This window comes from Fringilla coelebs (genome assembly GCF_963513975.1).
Source record: "Fringilla coelebs genome assembly, chromosome: 11".
Lineage (NCBI taxonomy): Eukaryota > Metazoa > Chordata > Aves > Passeriformes > Fringillidae > Fringilla > Fringilla coelebs.
The window spans coordinates 19634822-19650687 of record NC_140037.1 but is presented as its reverse complement, the minus strand read 5'-3'; the positions used below and the strand labels follow the sequence as shown (position 1 = coordinate 19650687).

At 42.7% G+C, this 15866-nt stretch overlaps 1 protein-coding gene across 1 annotated transcript in view; it reads left to right on the top strand.

Moving 5' to 3' along the window:
- The window catches only part of BRWD3 (bromodomain and WD repeat domain containing 3), a gene marked incomplete at its 3' end in the record, with an annotated part of 44014 nt that overhangs the window by 27541 nt on the left and 607 nt on the right, over positions 1–15866 (top strand). Inside the window, exons 19-39 of the mRNA XM_084212963.1 lie at positions 1426–1609; positions 2055–2148; positions 2743–2892; positions 4374–4450; positions 5081–5258; positions 6004–6120; positions 7281–7388; positions 8437–8561; positions 8779–8861; positions 9281–9392; positions 9790–9851; positions 9941–10096; positions 10766–10886; positions 11398–11523; positions 11607–11688; positions 12232–12288; positions 12632–12772; positions 12991–13143; positions 13979–14142; positions 14620–14717; positions 15163–15321. Coding sequence (XP_084069089.1) covers positions 1426–1609; positions 2055–2148; positions 2743–2892; positions 4374–4450; positions 5081–5258; positions 6004–6120; positions 7281–7388; positions 8437–8561; positions 8779–8861; positions 9281–9392; positions 9790–9851; positions 9941–10096; positions 10766–10886; positions 11398–11523; positions 11607–11688; positions 12232–12288; positions 12632–12772; positions 12991–13143; positions 13979–14142; positions 14620–14717; positions 15163–15321 — 2547 coding nt within the window. The remainder of the gene's footprint in view (positions 1–1425; positions 1610–2054; positions 2149–2742; positions 2893–4373; positions 4451–5080; positions 5259–6003; positions 6121–7280; positions 7389–8436; positions 8562–8778; positions 8862–9280; positions 9393–9789; positions 9852–9940; positions 10097–10765; positions 10887–11397; positions 11524–11606; positions 11689–12231; positions 12289–12631; positions 12773–12990; positions 13144–13978; positions 14143–14619; positions 14718–15162; positions 15322–15866) is intronic.

Sequence of the window (15866 nt, the reverse complement as noted above, 5' to 3'; positions counted from 1 at the left end):
TCTCCTCTTCTTGTACACCTTGTTAACCCATGTGGAGCGCTGGGATGTTCTGTGGATTCCAACAGAGGAATTACAAATTTAAGGGGTAACTGAGGGCACCCAATGGTCTAACTGGGCTATATCTGATTGTTCGGAGTTATTAGACTGGAATTATTCCTGCTATAAACCAGTTTCCTGAAAAATAAGCATGAAGTTCACTGTATTGTGTTGATATCAGTGCAGAGATGAAACTTCATAACTGCAAAATGCCAAATGAAAGCATATAATTAGGGGCTGTCAGTGGAATACAGTGTTGTGACAGACTAATGGTTTCCTGCTGCAGCACAAGGCTGAGCATCAGTGCTAATAAAATAAACATGTTGCTCTGTCTTAGTGTTTCCTTAGAAAGCTTGAGATTATTCTCCTGGTAAATGTTCTGCTACTGTGATTTTATTTTTAATACACAGAGTGATTAAAAATTGAAACCGCACTCAATCAGATGTGAGCAGCTGAGTGAGTGCAGCTGATGGGAGGGAGCAGATGCCCAGCACTGTGCTGCAAGTCAGCCTGAGCCTTGGGAGAATTCACAGCTGCTAATAAATCACTTCTAGGTTAAGTGACTGATTACATGTGTTTGAAGTAGACTTCCTGGCAAAGCTCATTAGGATTTGGATGTGGAATTGCTTGTGTTTCAATCCAAGAAGGAGTAAGAAAAATACCAGGGAAAAATAGGAAAACGCATTTTTGCTTTGATCTAAGTTGATATTTCAAAAAGGTTGCCTAAAAGGCAGCTTCAGCTCACACAGTCTTTTCTACTGCTTAGGATATGTTGATGTGTGTACAGCCCCAGTTCCCAGTTTTATTTGTGTATCCCTGTAGTTGTGTGAAGGAGTTTCCAGATATGAGTAGTGTGGAAATCAAAGCAGTTTCCTTCTAGAGGTTGCATTGATCAGTGACTTTGCCCACAGGAACTGCCCATTTGAATAAGTTAATTGGAGTATGTATAAAGTATTTAAACAGACCGATATTTTTATATAGCTTTGCACAACCATAAATGCAATGTTATCATTTGATATGCAGTATTTAAGCCTGTGGAAATTGTGAGGGGAAAATAAGGACAATGATGGCAATATTTCCATTATTATCAATCTTGGTTTATCAGTCTTTGGGCCTTTAAATTGTGGATGGGATGCAGGGAAGGAATTGTTCCCTGTGAGGGTGGGGAGGCTGCCCAGAGAAGCTGTGGCTGCCCCAGGATCCCTGGAAGTGCCCAGGGCCAGGCTGGACATGGCTTGGAGCCCCCGAGCTAGCGGAAGGTGTCCCATGGCACAGGCTGGCACTGTTTGATCCCTAAGATCCCTCCTCACCCAACCACCCTGTGACTCCATGATGTTATTGGCGGTCCATGGAAGTGAGGAAGCTCTTTCTTTCTTTCTCTCTCCGCAGCTCTTCGCAGCCCGGGCTTGGAGGTGGCCTCTCCTCCCAACGTGGGGCTGCGCCGCAGCGGGCAGATCGAGGGCGTGCGGCAGATGCACCTCAACGCGCCCCGCAGCCAGATGGCCACCGAGAGGGACCTCATGGCCTGGAGCAGGAGGGTGGTGGTCAACGAGCTCCCTCCGGGCATCAGCAAGTAAGAGGCTCAGTGGGAGTGGGATGAGACGTTCAGTTGTGTAATGTGGAATGATCCCTCCGTACTCCTGGAATGCGTTTTTGGCTCTGGGGCTTGGTTGGTTGGGTTGTTTGGAATGTTGGGATCAGAATGGAGTTGAGAATGGTAATTTCTTCTTTTCACAACTCAGTCTTTCTTCAGTACTCCAACTACCACATTTTCCTCAAGCTTAATTTAAAAAAGACTTGAAAATAATTTTAATACATTTGAAAATAATTATGGCTGCTCAGCTAACAAATATAGTTCTTTAACTTGTGATTCCAGGAGCGAATGGATGGATGCTGCTAGGGGGATTTTCACACAGATTTCTTAGAGCAGCACAAGTATTTTATTGTGTATATTAAGGAGGCTGTTGAGTTCCATGATGATTTAATGAATATAATGTGTGTTTCTTATGTATAATTAGGGTCCAGGAAGAATGTCGAGCTGCCAAAGGTGAAATAGAAATCAGTTTATACACTGCTGACAAGAAGAGAAAGCCATCCCACACCTTACAACGGGTGAGTTAGTGCCCTGGAAGAGACAACCTGGGTGGGAAGCAGTTCTGAGCAACAAAAATAAGACCAGCAAAAAAACCCAAACCAATTTTATTGAATTATTTAGAAGATCAATAGTCCTAATTGTTTCTCTGGCTCACTGTCTTCTTCCTTCTGTAGCTGTGATTTGGCTGTCTGTAATATCCAAATAGTGGTAAATCTCTATCCTTGAGGTTTCAGTGGTGGGAAGATGCTGGGAAAGGAAAATCGCAGAGCCACGGTGGGTTTTCAGTTTGACTTGTGGAAAGTAGAGGTGCCAAACTTGTACAAGGGCTAGATTTATCTTATGCAGAGACTGCAGGAATTTCATAGAAAAGAATAGTATTTTCAATCATTTCCTTTCCATAGACTGCTACTTTATAAAGTAGAGTCTCTGTTGAACCAAAAATCCGCACCTAAAACATCCGCAATGTGTCAGAGATATTGTCTAATTCTACAACAATTTCTTACTGCTCTGTGTTAACTGGGGTGCAGCACTCAGCCACTGTAACCAGGCACCTTTTCAGTGTGTAACTCATGAGTGAGTCCCTGATGTGTCCCTGTGTGTGCCCCTGGCAGAGCGAGCTGCAGGCGGGCGGCGGGCGCTCGCTGCGCAGGAACCAGCGGAAGCGGCAGCACGCGTACCAGACGCGCTCCACCATCGAGCACAGCCAGCAGGGAGCCAGCCAGAACCCCTGTGCCCGCCACGAGTCCGACAGCTCCTCTGAGGTCTGAGCCTCCCAGCACCCTCCAGCAGCTTCCCCCTTCCCAAATCCACGTTACGGTTCCACATGTCTGCTGGAGGGAGGAAGATTGTGCAGCCGAAGCTCAGTTTGAGCTGGAGCTGCCAGGGCTGGGGTGGGGGGCAGTAAAAAGAGGTTTTTCAAAAGGCAGGGGCAAAAGGCAGTGTAAAAATAATATTGGCCTATTCCAGGATGGGGATGGTCACCTCACAAACAGGGACAGGGCAGGGTAGAGGGATTTGACACATCCTTTGTCTCCATCTTCAACATGGATGATGGAGCAAGGGGGTCCCAGTGCTCTAAGCTGGAGGGCCATGACCGAGAGTGATCAACTCCCAGTCAGCCCTGAGCTTGTGTGAGATCTGCTGCTCCAGCTGGATTCCTACAAATCTACGGGGCCTGAGAGAATGCATCCAAGAATCCTCAAGTTGCTGCTGATGCTATCACAAAGCCTCTCTTGATGATTTTTTGAGCAGTCTTGGGAATGCAGAGAGGTTGTGGCAGGGACAAGGACCCAGGGAACGGCCGGAGCTGTGCCAGGGCAGGCTCAGGCTGGAGATCAGGGAAAGGTTCTTTCCCCAGAGGGTGCTGGGCACTGCCCAGGCTCCCAGGGCACAGCCCCAAGGCTGCCAGAGCTCCAGGAGGGTTTGGACAGCACTGCCAGGGATGCACAGGGTGGGATTGTTGGGCAGGGCAAGGAGCTGAGCTCTGATCCTTGTGGGTCCCTTCCAGCTCAGGATAGTCTGTGATTCTCCACATGGGAAGAAACACTCAGATCATTGAGTCCCTGGGATTTGTGGTGTTCCTGTGGCATGTTGGTCTTGGAGAGTGAAGGATCATTTACCTAAATGCCAGGACAGTATTCAAAAGTAGCTTAAAACAGCTCCTGTATTTTTGGAAACCTGAAACATTTTCAAGTAAATTTAACTGGGTTGTGTTAAACCACTTGCTATTTTGGGATTTCATGCAGCACATGGATTCTGGGTCAGGACTTTGATTTCATTTTGCAGTGCTTTGATTTCATCTACATCTGTAGACTGCTGTTGAAAGAGATTGAGTATTGGTATTTATCATTGATTTTGGCAAGGGAAGAACTTAAAATATACCAGATAAATATAACTTGTTCTCCTTAAGGAAGAGAGTGAACATTGCTGCTTTGTTAATGCATTGAAAATAGAGAACAGCTCAAAAAACTGGGCCCTGGGCAGTAAAATTTATTAATCAAACACTTAAAGAAGAACTCATTCTCTAGTTCTGATATAATTACAATTCACATTTATTTTAAAGGAGCTACATAATATTTATTGTAATATTAATTAAGGTATAGGAAGAAATTGTGGATTCATTTCTTTGAAGCTAAACCAGCCCTTGAATATAAGCTTTCCTCATGTGACACCACTTGCTTGCAAACAAAAATGATACATTTTACCCTTGGCCCCAGAATGAATCCTCTTGTTTTCACTACAGGAAGATGAGACTGTTGGCACCAGTGATGCATCCATGGATGATCCTGTGGCAGCCTGGCAGAGTGAAAGCAGTTCCAGGTACCTCCACTGGGCTCTGAATTGGGAGCACTGGTTTATTATGGGATTTAAGCAGGACAGTTGATACTGAGATACTCAGACTTCATTTTTTAGGATTGATTTTTAATCAGTCATGAAACATTTCACAGTCACATACTGTGATTTTTTTTCTGTTCTTTTTCTTTTCAAAGTCAAGAACAATTCTAAAAAAACCTTTTATAAGAAGATGTTGTCTTTAATTAAGAGCTACTTGAAAAAATCAACGCCAGTTTGCCATATAAAGCCTGTACTCGTATTATTTGGTGTTGAAGAAGTCAGAGCTGGATTTTAGGGAAGGGCTCTACTTCTTTAAATGTTCCATGGATTTTTTTGCTGCCAGTTCTTATGAAGTCAGTCTGTGAGTCAGTGAGATAATAAGAATTTATATCAACCATAGATTCAGCTTTACTGTGAGTTTCAAATTGATAAAAGAATTTACTGAAATCACAATTCAGAGAGCACTTGTTTTTCTTTAAGTTCACATAATAACAAAATTCTGTGCTAATCCTGAGCAGAACCAGGAGAGCAGGTTGAATGTTTGGACTTCTCAGTCCCCTGTGGGGAAACTGAAGTTTTCTGTTCTCTTTCTTACAACTTTTTTATTATCTACAGTGATTCATCAAGTGAATATTCAGACTGGACAGCAGATGCTGGGATTAATCTGCAGCCTCCAAAGAGACAAACCAGGCAGGCAGCTCGGAAAATCTGTAGTAGTTCTGAAGATGAAAATATGAAGGGAACAAAAGGGCTGGAGCCAAAGCGAAGGAAACTGAAACAGCCAAGGAAGAAGGTCAGCACGTGTAATTCTTAGTGTCTTTTGTACTTTATGAATATAAATTTGGGGTTTAGTGGTTGTTTTCAAAGTAAAATATTTTATAAATGGGCATAGAGTAAAAAAATATTTATAGAGATCACAGTAATTGTGCTATCAGTGGTACCAAGAAATTTTATTGTTTGTTTTATTGGGCTTCCATGTTTCCCACAGGTGGTTCCTCATTTCAAATGCCATTTTTTTCCTCTCAGATTTATGCTCTTCACCACAGCCAGGTTTACAACAGGGTGGTTTTGTTGTAAAATTATAATGGATCTGTATTGTATTCACATGTTCAGACGTCTTTTTCCTGGTATTTTTTAAAGACATTTAGAATATTTATAAAAATACAATTTATTTCTTTATTATAGAACCACAGACTGGCTTGAGTTGGAGAGGTCTTAAAGATCATCTTATCCCACCCCCCTGCCATGGGGATTTTAATGATTTATGAATGTTTTAAGTCATTTTAATGATTTATGGAGGTTTTACTTTTCAGTTGTATTTACAACAAACCTGTCTTATCCCCTGCTATTTAGTGGAGATTTTGGGAATGACAGCACTCCACAATTTGCTCTTCCTTGTATCTTACCTGCAGTAACTGCTGCACAATGAGTTTTTCATTAACTGTACTCTGAATATTGTGTTGATTGCATTCTAAATTCATGCAGATATTTAACTTCTCTATGTAATTACTGTGCAATCTCCTGATGTGTGTGTTTAGAAAGCCAGTGGGCTGCTGTCCCTGGAAGGGGAGCCCAGTGAGGAGTGGCTGGCCCCGCAGTGGATCCTGGACACCATTCCCCGCCGCTCGCCCTTCGTGCCCCAGATGGGGGATGAGGTACTGCCTCTGCCTGGGTTTGGGAAGCCAGGTGTCTGCTAAGGAAGGCAGGAGCCTCCCCTGAAATGGGAAATGTAAACCCCCTCCCTCCGAGCTGTTGTAATTTTTAAAATTAAGGGGCTCTCGGGCAAAGATCCGGGAGCAGGGATAACAGTTCTTTATTAGGGAAGAAAAATATAAATAAAATAAACAGTGCAGTAATACAAAACAACACTGTCAGAGTCAGAATAGGCCCTGACACCCTGTGGGTCAGGGTGGTGGCAGCAGTCCCGTTCAGTGGTGGCCCAGCCCAGCCCTCCTGCAGTGCCAGCTGTGGTTCTGCTGGAGCAGGGAGCCTGCACAAGGGGGGAGTTTTCCTCAGGAGGTTCCTCAGGTGTAGATGGGCCTGACTTCCTCTGGGAATTCACTGGGAAAGGGCTGCTCCTCTGGGAATGCAGGGGGCAAAGGCTGCTGTGCTGCTCCAGGGCAGATTGTATCCAGGTAGGAATGCTTGGCTCCTCCCTGAGCAGAGCATCTCCCCATGGGATGATGGAATTTGATCAGCCCTGCAGGGACACCCATGGACAGCAGAGATCTCCTGGAGGGAGGATTGGCTGTGGGAGAGATAAAGAAAACTGCCCAAATACAGAAGATGACTGCCCCACCTCTGCCAGACAGGAATAGAATACACACCCCCATTTCCAGGCTGAGACACCCTCAGCAGTTCCCACATTCCCAGGGAATCAGCAGCTCTGCTTGCTTTGGACTCTTCTACCCAGCAATATTTGCAGGGGATTGTGCTCAGGACAGGCTGAGTTTTGATAACTTTGTTAATTCCCAGGCAGTTTGTTGTTTAGAGATCCACATCCTGTGTCCCTTTTTCTGCACAGGTAACTTGGGATTGGCAGGAAAAATCAGTTGTGCATTTTCACCTGCACATTTCTTAATGATCCCAGTTCTAAAGCACAGAGCAGGTGCCAACTTGGGGGCTGATATAAATATTTTTAATTAGAAGAGTGCTTTATGATTAAATAAATAAGTGTGCAATGTGTTCTCAAAGGGATAAGATCTGGTATTATGAACAGGAAGAGCAAAATCATGAAAGTAATTTTCTCTACTTTTCTCATTTGCTCTTTTTTTCTCTCTTAATTTTCTCTCTCTTTTTTTTTTTCTCTTTTAAGATCATCTACTTTAGGCAAGGCCATGAAGCTTATGTGAGGGCAGTGAGGAAAGCCAAAATTTACAGTATTAACATGCAAAAACAACCATGGAACAAAATGGAACTCAGGGTAAGTTCAAGAAGTACTTCAAAGAGCTGAATGTCTCTGTAATGTTAAACTGACATGAAAAACCAGCATGAAAATTGTAAAGAAAGGATTGCTTTAAAATGTTAATATCAAAGTTTTAATTGTAAATATTAAAGTTAGTTTTTATAAACACAAAGTCTTTACATCTGTTCACTTCCTGGTTTTGGATTTGATTCTCAGGGGTCTCTTTCCACACAAATTATTTTTTCCTGAACAGTGAATTCATTCAGAACTCAGCACTGCAGAGCTGTTTGTGGTTCTCTCACCACTCTACAGTGACCTGAGCATTTGGGTTCTGTTTCTTGTTTTTAATGCTGTGGTAAGAAATCATGGTGTAAACACCTAAATGTGTGCAGGAGTTCTCTTAAACACTGGATCTTGCTTTGGGTGAGTTCCCAAGCCTTAATCCACAGTGTTGCCTTATTTTTTCCTGCTTTCCTCAGATTTCATATCAAGAGAAGAGCCCATATATGTGCTCATATTCATTTAACAGTGCCAGTGGTTCTGTTAATGAAAGTAATTGCTTTACTGGGAAAATACCCAGTTACCAGTCCCAGATATTCAGTGATTCCAGATGGAATTTTCCAAGGCATCATCAATTTGTAAGGAAAAGGAAATAGCTGTTCACTTAGGATGGGCTTTGACAGGACATGAACATAAGGGCTATTGTGGAATTTCCATTTTCAGAGGAAGAATTTCCTTTTTTCCCACTGTGCAAGAGTGAGGGGCCCTGGGGTAGGTCAGGGAGAACCTTTGGTGTGCTTAAAACTGGGTTTGTTCTTTAGAACCTTCTGAAATTATTTGTAGGAATTCTGTTCAGAAACCTGCCAAGGGAATGAGCTTCTTCATTTTTCTTTTTGAGGTGACAGTGATTGATTTTAGTATTTGGAAAAGAAAAATTAATGGGTGAAATTACCTGTGCTGTAGAGTGGAAACATACTTGGGTTTTATTAATATGTTTCACTTTAAAATGGATATTTTTGTTGTTGGCAAGGTAAAATAATGCTGTTCCATGGTTCTTGCTAACTAGGAACAAGAATTTGTGAAGACTGTAGGAATTAAATATGAAGTTGGGCCTCCCACACTCTGCTGCTTGAAGCTTGCATTCCTGGATCCAATCACAGGCAAAATGACAGGAGAATCTTTTTCCATAAAGTAAGTCACTGGAATGCTGATGACATTCTTCAAGAGCTTTCCTTGCAGTGTAGAAGCTCCCCCCTTTCTTATTTCCCCCTCCTCTCTTATTTCCTGTGCAAGGCATGATGATGGCAGTAATGGTTATCCCAAATGCATGGAATTTGAGGACTGTGTAGTTCATCCAGAACTGCATTTCTGGGTAATAATAACTTCTTTTTGGTCTTATTTCCTGAAGGTACCATGACATGCCAGATGTTATTGATTTCCTTGTGCTGCATCAGTTTTATAATGAAGCCAAAGAAAGGAACTGGCAAATAGGTGAGGGGTTTTTTTTTCCCCAATTCCATGTGTTTTGCACCATTTCTGCAGCTGTTTAATGGGACACAATGTCTTTATTACATGATGTAAAGGACTATACACACATGATACTGTAAAGATTATTGGAAAGTTTTATTCGATGTTTGCTGCGATTCCTCTAGCAAAGAAAAAAGAGAAATGAGAGAAACAGTTCCAAGGGCAGTGACAGCAGGAGAATCTCCTGATCTGTTGGGATCTGAGTTGTGAGGCAGCTGTGGGAGATTCCCAGTCCTGCCCTGAGGGCAAGGGCTCAACTCCTGTGTGGCAAAATGCAAGGATGGAAGTAGGGTGTTCACAAAAGAGGGAGTTGATTCTCTAAAAGGAAATATTTAGCAATTCTTGATGTTGTTCTTGTCTGAGTGCAATGTTGGCCCTTCCAGGGGATCGATTTCGCAGTATCATTGATGATGCCTGGTGGTTTGGGACTGTGGAGAGTCAGCAGCCTTTCCAGGCAGAATATCCTGATAGTTCCTTCCAGTGCTACAGTGTGCAGTGAGTAATTCCATGTTCTGGGGCTCCTACACAACTCAGAGAACTCCAGAAATAGGATCAAGAACCTCAAGGATTAGAATCCCTTTCTCCATTTTAAATACATAACCAGACACTTCATTTACTTATTGAATTTCACATATTGTACTTCTTATTTGTTACTATTTATTTATTTTAGAATATTTTGAATATTTACTTACTTAATTTTTGAATTTATTCCTAAAGCAACAATTCTGGTATAAACAGCAGTGCAGTGACTGTATAGGAGATACAAGAGGAAAATAGGGAGTGGGAATGTCTTATTCCTAACTGGAGTGACCTTTTGGGTCAAATCTGGTAAAGAAAAGGTGTGTCTTCATATTCAGCTCTAACTTGTGCATTTGAATGAATTTTTTAATAGCTGGGACAACAATGAAAGAGAGAGGATGAGTCCATGGGACATGGAACCAATCCCAGAAGGAAGTAAGTGTGTGCTGGATTCCTGTCCCTGCACAAAGCAAAGCAAACAGCTCTGGGGCCCTGATTTACCCTCTGGAATTGTTCCTCTCCAGCTGCTTATCCGGAGGAGGTCGGTGCTGGAGTTCCTGTGACCCCAGAGGAGCTGACAGCTCTTCTCTACAAGCCCCAGGAGGGAGAGTGGGGGGCCCATTCCAGAGATGAAGAATGTGAACGAGTAATCCGAGGGATTGAGCAGCTTCTTTCCCTTGGTATGTTTGGAGAGAAAAGGGGGAAGATTGACAATAGCAGGGAGGTGGCACAGGACTGGAGACTAGATGGGATGGAGTGCTGGGACTTGGTGTGGAGTATTTGAAATGTATTCAACTAAATTACTGAAAAGAGCCTTTTAAATTTCATATTTCAGTTTCCAAGCTAAACTCCCTTTTTTTCTGGGGTTTCCCACTGGGTCATATCTAAAGGTGAAAGAGCAAAACATAATTAAACCTCTCAAAACCAACCAGCAAATGCTCACTAAATACCCTCACCTCCAAATTCCTTGTAATTGGTTTGTAACTATTTACCAGCACACTGTGCTTTAAATTCTGCCTCTGTTTACACCCAGAACATGTCTGTGTTCTTACTCAGTGTTGCAGGTTGTAGGATTCCTGTTGTAAGTGCAAATACCTCATTCCTTTCAGTCAGATTGGCTGCTGGCACACAAATCTCAGATGTGATGCTTAAACAAAAAGTGCTTTTTCAAGAGCAGGAATAGATGGTACGAGAGGAGGAGCCCTGCCCTGTGGGTGATGACTTTCTCAGCTGTAGATCTGCGTTGCTTTTGCTGAATTCTTCGAAAGAACCCCCAGAAACCATTAAAAGGAATCTTGGTGTAACATCCCTTGGAGGCATCTAAATCATCGTGGTCTTTTGTCTTGCAGACATTTCTAATCCCTTTGCTGTTCCAGTGGACCTTAGTGCCTATCCCATGTATTGCACTGTTGTTGCTTATCCAACTGACCTCACCACCATCAGGAGGAGGCTTGAAAACAGGTTTTATAGGTGAGTTTGGGTTTGTAGCTGACATTTATTGCATTTATTATTATGTGGAGCTGAATGCTGTTTAAAGTCCCTTCAGCAACTGCAGAAGATCAGATTGGCCTTGGGCAAAGTGAGTCTTCCTGAATAATAAATTCTGCTGGCCATGTTGTTAAGGCAAAAGCTGCTGTAGCTGGATCTGGAGTGTTGGTTGAACACCCTGAGCCTGGCTCTGTGTTGGAGGCAGAGCATGTTTGCTTTGTTTCCATCCCTGCTGCCTTTGAGCAGGGACTTTGCTTGTGTTGCAGTTGCCAGAAGGGGATTGAATGATGCTGGAAACTGGAAATCTTGGTTTTCCCAGTTAATTTGAGAATAAATAATGTCCTGCTCTTATTTTCCCCTCTGAAGACAGCCTTTTTCTGCTTGATCTGAATTCCCAATTCCATTTTTTACTGAAGAATCCTACTGAACGTGGAAGAAAAATAACATACACCTTCCTCTCCATCCCATTCCTTAAATTTTGTATACTTTTCAGGAGAATCTCTGCCCTGATGTGGGAGGTAAGATACATTGAACACAATGCCAGGACTTTCAACGAGCCAGACAGCCCCATAGTCAAAGCAGCCAAAATTGTGACAGATGTCCTGCTCCGCTTCATTGGGTGAGTTTGGACCTCACAGACCCCACAGCTCCAATTCCTGGGATCCTTCATTGTGTTCTTTGGTTTTTGTCATTGTCCTGCAGAGATCAGAGCTGTACTGATATATTAGAAATCTACAACAAGGTGAAAGCAGAAGACCTGAGCAGTACTGATGAGGAAGAGGAGGTAAGATCGTTTCCTTCATTTTTAAAATTGAGCACATGAAAGATATTTTGATTTTTGTTGAGTCTTTATTTTATAGGTAATTGCACTGAGTTTTGGAGATGAGGCTGTTTAGGCTCACCTGAGACAATAAGCTCCCTGAAGTAAAAATGCTTCTTGGAACTGCCTGTCTTTAATCTTCTCTCAGTACATGATGTTTTGTGGGAAGGATGAGTAATGAGGGGAGCTGGGAAGTGGAGCTGTTACTCAGTCAGAAGGACAACAGCTCTCCATTGTCAACGAGGCAGCAGAGCTGATTTCCTTATGTAATTCTGTGTCATTTCCCATCAGTTGATCCTTGGAGTGAAATGTCAGGTAGAATCCAGGCTGGATATCACTGCCTTGAGCTGCTTCCCTCTCTTGACACCTTCTCCCCTTCAGTGCAGTTTGAAATGTGGTGTAGTTCCTCTTGCCAAGTGTGGTTGTTGTTAGCTGGTTTTTAACCCTTTCTCCATGGCTGAGGGTTTTCCAGACCTGCCTGTGTGTGATCATTCCCTTTGCCTTTAGGTGGCAGAAGTGGATGTGGATTCAGATGCTCCAGGCACTTCCTCTGGGAAAAGACGAGTGAGTAAAATTTCTGCTGTGGTCATTTTTTTTTTAATTTATTTGATTTTAAAGAAAATATCTCCAGCAGTCAAATTTCAGTGCAGTTGATAAATATAGCAAGGCTGGAGCTGAAATATTGCAGCTTCTCATGGGTTTGAGTGTTACATATGACCAGAAAAGGCAAATTTGTTTGATATGTCTAATTTGCATATTGCTGTGCCATCAGCTGTGCTTTAATCTTCCTAGATTTCTGTTTTTAATTGGGTAATGCTTTAATTGCAGAATGCTGGGAGATTAGTAGGAACTTCAAGGGAGCAATGTGAATATTGTGATGCCATCTGTAATACCTCTTTCCCTGCAGGTGAGACGAAGGGTGAAGAGGCAGCCTGTGAAAGCCAGTGCTGATGCTTGGAAGGAGCAGTGCCAGCAGCTCTTAAACCTGATTTATGAACGAGAGGACTCAGAGCCTTTCAGGCAGCCTGTTGATCTCTTCTCTTACCCTGTGAGTGCAGCCTCCACACCCAGAATTGTTCCTCCTTTGGCAGAACATCCATGCTGGGCATGGCTCTGTCCTCTCCCTTTGTGGGCTGATGTTTTTAGGGAATTATCTGCAACAGCTCTGAGAGTGAGCTAATGACTTGGGCCGCTGGATGAACACTGAGGTGATGTTACTGCTGTAGGATTTGAGAGCTTTGATTTTTCTTCTGTGTGTTCTCACAGGATTATCGAGATATTGTAGACACTCCCATGGACTTCAGCACTGTGAAAGAAACCTTGGAAGCAGGAAACTACACCAGTCCCTTGGAATTCTACAAAGATATTCGTTTAATATTCTGCAACTCTAAAGCTTACACTCCTAATAAAAAGTCTCGTGTAAGTAATAAATTTTAATGCCTGTTTTTTTAACAAAGACCTTGGCCCTCCATAAATAAAACACATGAAATAAGGTCTGAAGAGCAAAGCACTGCTTGGTGTAATAAAAATAACCAGGATGCACCAATTTTGTGGTTATAAACTTGCTTTGTTCTGCTCTCCCAGATGACTTCTAACATCCATTTTCATTTGGGACAATGGTCACTGTTGCAGCTGTTCCTTGTAATATTTGTATCAGAAAACTGGTCACCAATTGCTTTTATTTTTTCAATAATGTATCCCTGTAAACAAGGCTATCAGCTTGATAACTGCACATATTGTGGATGAGGCTACGCAAAAGCAAGGCCTAGAAAGAGGACAGGAAAGGGGTTTAAAGATTTTGACATCTGGTTTACAGAAATTAGGACTGAGGACATTTTGAGTTGCTTCTCTGTAGCTTTGTAAGTGGGGTGTAAGGATAGTTCACCAGGGATGTAGTGCAGAAACAAAGGTGAGGAGACATGAAATCCAATTATTTTTTCCTTGGTATTCAAGTTATCTCAAGGCCTGCTGCCATGCTTCATGGGAATTGACAAAGGGGACAGTAATCCAGAAATCCATTTTCCTTCAGCTCTGGAAATACTTTGTACTGTTACTAAATCCTTTTAAGAAAACACTTTCTTTGCAAGAGTACACGTAGCCCATGGAAGGAAATAATCTGTAAAGAGCGTCATAGTGGAACATCAGTGTGAATTTTTTATTTGTGCTACAAAGTCTGGACATCTCTGTGATGGTTTTTTGGTTGATCTTCAAGTTGTTCAACTCTAATAAGCCTGACCATTTTTCCTCACTGCAGATTTACAGCATGACCCTTCGACTCTCTGCCTTATTTGAGAATCACATGAAAAACATCATCTCTGAGTACAAGTCAGCAATGCAATGCCAGAAGAGGAAAAGGCCTCGGTACCGAAAGCGGCTGAGGAGCAGCAGCAGTTCCCCCTCAACCAGCAGAGCATCCAGGTAAAGCAGGCATGGTGAGCCTGGCTGGCACTGCCATTCCAGAGGACAGGGCAGATGTGCTTTTGGGAATAACCAGCAGCAGTGTTGCTCATTTCCTGATGAGCTTGCTCTTTTGGGAGATAAAATCATGCTCAGTTTGTAGTTTCTAATTCTGGTAAGTGAAAGATGATGTGGTTACAAGTGTTCCCTCTGGAGGAAATGAAAGATCAGCTCTCTCTTTACCTTTTAGCTGTTGAAAAAAGTGTAACACTTCCCTGCCTTCATCTGATACATTATCTAAGTAAACTGATGGTTTTAAAAGGGGATAAAACCTTGTCCTTGCAAACTCCTATACCTTTAGCAAACAGTACCGTGGTGTAACTATTTTTAGTGTTATCACACCTGGGAAGAAGGGATCACTTTGCAGGAGAAATCTGTTTTGTATTTGAGTCTGTGGTGATAACAGATTTCTCTCTTTGGGGTATTCTATGTTTGCAGCCCAAAAGGGAAACAGAAGCAAGTGAAGATTCAACCTAAGCCCAACCAAAATACCTCACTGCCCCTGACCAGGACTAACTCTTCAGTCTCATCTCATGGTGAGGAGAAACCCAGCCTTTCTCTTGGAGCAGCTTGTCTCTGCAGGTTGAGTCTTGTCCTCATGAGACACATGCAAAGCCTGCCTGTTGAAGGAACAAAGTCCTGAAATGTGTTGTCTGTAGTTTTTTTTAGCTGAGTTTGGCTGTTGGGAAGTCCTGGGGAAGGATAAGGGAATTGGGAACCTGGGTCAGGCTGTGATAAGAATTATTCCAGTGACAAAAGCCCAGATTTCCTGTGTATGGGCCTCTCTCCTACAGCAGTGAAAGATAATTAATTAAATTAATCCTACTTGGGGTTACACTCAGGAGGAATCTGTCTTTCCATGGCTGCAGAGCAGCTTGGTGAGATTACCCTGACTTGGGCAGTTGATAGAACCTCCCCAGACACAGCCCTGTAAACAGAGCATAAAAATCACCCTGTCCCCCTGTGCTGTCCTGTCTGAAGTTTCAGATACAGCAGAAGAACCTCTGGGTTCAGTCACTGGTGAAGAGCTGGAGGGTCAACCATCTTCATCAGGCTCAAATGCACAGAGCCGGAGTGGAAATGCCATAGACCCAGGGAAAAGCAGACCAGTCAGGAGCAAGTCTACACCAGTGAAACAAGGTGAGAAATGATAATTCTGTGCTGTGACTGACTGGTTTCACTAGAGATGAAAGATCTTGCTTCTCTCTGATGTTTATTGCCTCAGTGTAGCATTGTATATATTCTAAACCATACCAAAAAATTGAACTCACTTTGCTCCTTTACTCTGTGGTGTCTTGTCTGAGGTGTGGAATGCAGATGATTCCATGTGCACTTTAGTCAAGTCCTTTAAAATCTTTCCAGATGGAAAACTTGATTGCTCTCAAACTCCTACAGTTCCTTCAGGAATTACAGAAAGCAAACAAACCAAGAGAATCCCCACCCCAAAACCTTTGCTTTTTAATTATCAAGCTGAAACCAAAGATGCAAAAAATTTACAAAAATATTTAAATATTTTTTTCACATGCAAAACAAAGTAGTTGTGATTAGAAGGGAAACAGTTCAGGTATGGTAATCTGGGGAATGAGTTACTCAGAGTTTCCACCAAGGTGGGCATTACATGGGCATTTCCTGAACCCTGGAGCCTTTCCCAAGTTCACACTCCTGTGCTGTAGCAGTGCTGGATG